The sequence below is a fragment of the Cucurbita moschata genome, unplaced genomic scaffold, assembly GCF_002738365.1.
Source record: "Cucurbita moschata cultivar Rifu unplaced genomic scaffold, Cmos_1.0 Cmo_Scf00052, whole genome shotgun sequence".
NCBI classification, from domain to species: Eukaryota; Viridiplantae; Streptophyta; class Magnoliopsida; order Cucurbitales; family Cucurbitaceae; genus Cucurbita; species Cucurbita moschata.
The window spans coordinates 89,996-95,104 of NW_019268568.1; the positions used below are offsets into that span (position 1 = coordinate 89,996).

A 5,109-nucleotide genomic window follows, 5' to 3' on the forward strand; every position below is an offset into this window, starting at 1 on the left:
CTGGTGCACTTCCTCGCATGTGGTCAGTGAACAGTCGGCACGTGAGGGCGCGTGAGCACGCGTGAGACGGCCGTTTTGGCCCATTTGTCCGATTGTTGTCCCGATTCTAGTTCTAATACTGTTTTTATGTGAATAGGGACCTAATTGAAGAAAATCAGTATTTTTGGACACCTCACGGGCATAGAAACTCTAGCGAAAGGGCACGCGTCAACCAGGTAAGTCACCACCCGGTGTTAGGAAGAAATACTTGTAGGATTCGCTTGGACTGCATGCATGCTAGTTATTCGCCTTAGGTGGTAGCCTCTTATGAATAATTGTTATGAGTTGATGATGTGTAATACTATGAGAAGTTTTGGGTGAATTATCTGAGCGTGCGATCCTGCTTTAAATTTCTGCTATATGTTTGCATGTGTTAATTCATGTTGGAATTGCGTATTCCGCGTTCTGGGTGCTTGATGGATGACTTCGCCCCATTGAACGTGAACTTCGCGTTCTGGGTGCTTGATGGAGGCCATCACCCCGTTGAGCCTGCATGCCTAATTTACATGAATTATATAGCATGATGTTAGACGACTATTGTATGCACACTCTGTTATTTTCTATGGCCCATTACTATGATAGGCCTAGAGATTTGATGTTAGGATCGACAAGTCACTCTAGCTAAACTTAACCTTCCCCTAGGAACTTAGCGGATTACCACGGCAACAAGGTACCTCAGGAGTGTTCATAGATTGCTAGTGTGAGAATGGTATCTATAGCTTCGTGGGAGGACCAAGGGTTCCTGACCAGTTCTTACTACTCTTAGCCATTTCGCATGAGAAATGTGTCCCCACGTCGTACAACCCATTAGCTGAATGGGAACGGGTTGGGTTGCGCCCCCCATAGGGGGACTATATGGGCTTAGGAGGTACCTAGCACACCCCTAGGCTAGATACCACGTAGTCCCAGATAGCCATGAAGAGATAGCGCCTCATAGAGAAATACCGATCATATCAGCTTAGCATAAGGAACCTTTAGGTATCTAATGAAAGGACGATGAACTGGTGAAGCCCAAGGGGCAAGCTCCAAGGGACTAAGATTAGAACCAGATGTCCTAGAACCGAATTAGGAAACCGTGAGAATCTGTTAAGTTAGGATGCGAAGAGAGCCTACAAGTAGGTAGCTTACTAAGTATAATTTTTATACTCATCCTTGCTATGTTTTTCTTTTTCAGGAGTGTAAGGCGTCGGTCAAGGGCAGGCGTGATGGAGACGAGGATTGTCACAAAGGAATGGGTTGTCCCGGGGCATTAGTCCAGTCTTTATTTTGTATTTGCATTCTTTCGTAATTTGTTTCCAAACTGTTAATTGTTTGTTTGTATGTTTGTCGTTCGAAAACTTTATTGAAATTAAATGATTTTCTCTATTGCATATTTAAATTATTTTGTGCATTCATGTGTCGTTGATAGTCACGGTCCATAGTAAAATATTGGGTCGTGACAAATTTGGTATCAGGGTAGTCAGGTTATAGGTCATGTAGACATTTAGGATAGAGAGTCGTATCCTCTGTGACCACGCTCGTCAAACACATGCCGCTCATGACCAGATGTTCTCATGTGATGGAAACATTGAGACAAAAGTCAAGCTAGTATTTATAGAGTATACCATGACCTTCTATGGCGTTATAATCGCACATTATCTAGAATATGTTCTACGAATGAATTGTAACCATAGTCCTTTTCTTTCTGTTGTGGTAGATAATGGCACCCAAGAGACGCGAACCGTATGTTGCGCCCGGACCTAGAAGGGGAAGAAGAGAGGAAGTTCAAGACACCTCGGTTCCATCACCTGAAGTAGAACAACCTAAATTTCAGGAGGAGGTTGGGGATATGCCCCCAAACTAGCGAGGGGACCGTACCACAACCATCAAGAACAAAAAGACGCCGAAGAAAGTCCAAGGCCCGAAGGCTGCTCGATACACCCCCTACTGCTCCCTTCTTCGAAGAGGTCCCATTGGTTTCAACCACTAGTACAAAAGTCCCACTAAACTAGTCATTAGTCATGCCCACAGCAGAGATGTTTCAGACGTTCATGATGACCTCGATGGAGAATCAGGCTTTAACGAACCAAATGATACAGACCATGATGGCTAATCAGTCAACAGGACAAGGGGCCAAAGATTCAGGGACTATGACTGTGGAGTCCCGCTACCTAAGAGATTTCCAGAGGCATAAACCGTCTTCCTTTGACGGAGGCAAGGTGGATCCCATTGCCGTAGAGAATTGGCTAGAGGCCATAGAAACGACCTTCCATTTTATGAACTGCCCGCTAAAGTATCAAGTCCATTATGAGACGTATATGTTGAAAGGAGAGGCGCACTTCTGGTGGAATGGTGCTTAGAAGACCATTATACCACAAGGAGAGTTTATTACCTAGTGCCAGTTTAAAAATGCTTATCTCTGCAAATATTACTCAATCACTGATAGAGTGAAAATGTAGGCATCATTCCTCAAACTGAAACAGGGAGACAAATCAGTGGAGGAATATGACTTAGAGTTCAATAGGTTGGCAAGGTTTTCTACAGCCGATGTTAGTTCTAATGATTGAAGGCCGAACGATTTATTGCTAGCCTGAGGGAGGACCTGAAGGGGAATGTGACAACCCAATCATCATTCGATTATGCAAAAGCCCTTCAGGTGGCAACCCTCCTCGACGCGCCCCACACCAACAATCTACAATTGGGAACAGCACAGTCACCCCACACTACAACCTAGGGAAAGGGGACAGACCGTAGCCACCCCTGAACAAGTAAAATATTGGGTCGTGACGTTATTTTGTGCATTTAAATCATTTTAATTTTCTCTATTACTTATTTAAATTATTTTGTGCATTCATGTGTCGTTGATAGTTACGGTCCGTAGTAAAATATTGGGTCGCGACAATGCGTGAAACGTGTGTAGAGAAATACTATAGATTCAACCCTACCTAGAAAAGAAGGTAGAATCACATAAATTAAGTCTCTCAGACATGACACGTGTTGTATGTGGCTGCATTTTTTTTTTTACCTCTTGTGGAGTTAAGTCTATGGAAAAATTTTAAGATACAATGCTTTTAAATTATTTTCTACACAAACTGCCATGACATGCATACAGCGGACTTATTTTTTAAAAAAAAGTAGTGTCGTTATAAAAAATAATAATAATAATAAAATACCAATAATTATTGGAAAGATTATGTTCAATGCAACCTTCTTTACTCATTTTGTACTACTATAATTCAGATTTTAGTTGTAAATTTTTTTAATATAAATAAAATAACTAATCATAATTAATTATTTAAAATTAACTAAAAATATTATTTATTTATATAAATTTTGATATTATTTCTATATAACTTTTTTAACTTTTTATATTCTATTATCCTCAACAAAACTTTGAACTGTAATAGAATTTATTCCATTAAAATCGTTTCTAATATAAACTCACATGGTTACAGCAAAGCATGGGTGGAATCAACCGCACGAGATTCGGCTCCACAATTTTCAAACTGGAAGTGCCTGAGAAAAAGTGTCAAAGCGGCGACATGAACAGAGAGACTACCCAAATCGATTCGATCGTAGTACTCGACTTTGGAGCAGAAAGCTTTCAAAAGGATTACCCTTTTGCTCTTCATCCAAAAATTCCCTTTTTTCCGACGAAATTTGGGGATTCATTTTACTTCGTTAGATTATAATGAAATTTTGCGCTTTGATTTTCGTGGCGATCGCCTTGGTTTTCATTCAATCTCGAGTATCAGCAGCTTCTTCATCCGGATCGCAGTCTTCCGACGAAGCTTATGTCACGCTTTTGTATGGCGATGAATTTCTTTTGGGGGTTCGAGTTCTTGGGAAATCGATTCGCGACACTGGGTCCAACAAGGACATGGTGGCGTTGGTTTCTGATGGGGTTTCTGAGTATGCTAAGAGGCTATTAGAGGTCAGGTTTTTAGTTTGTTCTTTGTTTCCAAGAAATCTGAGCTATAAGTGCAACTCATTTGATGGATACTTTCTCTTTATTTTCTGTCTTTCTTCTGAAATTTTCGACTTGTAAGTTAAATTTGCTAGCTACTTCGAATTCCATTCTGTATGTTGATTTAGTCTGTAAGTGTGTGGATATTTGTGAAATTATGGGTAATTAGTTATTTTTCAAATGGAGATAAGGGAGTTTTCTCGAGCCTTTTCCCCTAATGGCTGAGAATTTAGTCTAAATTGGTGATTGGAGTTTCTGCAGTTACAAATAGTTTGATAGTAGATCGTGAATCCCTACTTAGAATATTATAATTTTACGTGTTTTCTAAAAAACTAATGTTGTGGAGTCAAAACAGTATTTCTATGTCCTTGAAGGTTACAAGGTTGATAGGGATAACGTCCCTCTGAGATGGTATTGCTTTTCTTTTCTTTTCGAGTAGTGAAAAGTCATTTATCAACCTGAATAATTTCCTAGCTTTCTCTGAGGCGATTTTTGGGTTGAAGATTAACAGGGTAAGTGTCAATTCTTTGGGGTTGAACTGTGATCTTGTTAAGCTATGTAGGCGGGCAGCTATGGTTGGGTGCAAGGTTATTGGATCGTTCCTTTCTTCTTACTTAGGTCTTCACTTGTGTAACAATCCCGAGTGTCTATGGTTATAAGATCCTGTTATGAGTAAGATTCGAAAGACAGTTGTCCTGAAAACAAAAGTTTTTTCTTGAAAGGAGGAAGATTTACTCTCATCCTGTCAGCCTTGAGTGAGTTTCCTCCCTACTTTGTATCCCTTTTTAGAATCACTGCATCAGGAGTTTCTTTTGGAGAGAGTTGAGGATGGAAAAGGGGCACACTCGGTTAACGAAGAGGTGGTTACTGGTTACAAAGCCAGTGGACTTGGGGGGATTAGAGATTGCTAATGTGTGAGCCTGTCACAAGGCTCTTTTAGTGGCTTCATCTTGAGGCCAATGCCTTATGGCATAGGGTCTTTGCGGCCAAATTCAAGCGGTGGGTCGTCCCCTTTTGAATGGATCTCGAGTGGAATCAAAAGCATATCTAGAAACCCTTGGAAAGGCATCATTGAGGAGTTTCACTCTCTCTTTCTCTCTCTCTCTGTTTTTTTTTTTTTTTTC

The 5,109-nt window shown here is 40.6% G+C and overlaps 1 protein-coding gene across 1 annotated transcript in view; it reads left to right on the forward strand.

The window, feature by feature from the left end:
* Positions 1–3,477: 3,477 nt before the first annotated feature.
* Positions 3,478–5,109, forward strand: part of LOC111436224 (inositol phosphorylceramide glucuronosyltransferase 1-like) — an 8,169-nt gene continuing 6,537 nt past the window's right edge. Inside the window, exon 1 of the mRNA XM_023073957.1 lies at positions 3,478–3,952. Within this exon, the coding sequence (XP_022929725.1) occupies positions 3,710–3,952 (243 nt within the window). The 5' untranslated portion in view covers positions 3,478–3,709. The remainder of the gene's footprint in view (positions 3,953–5,109) is intronic.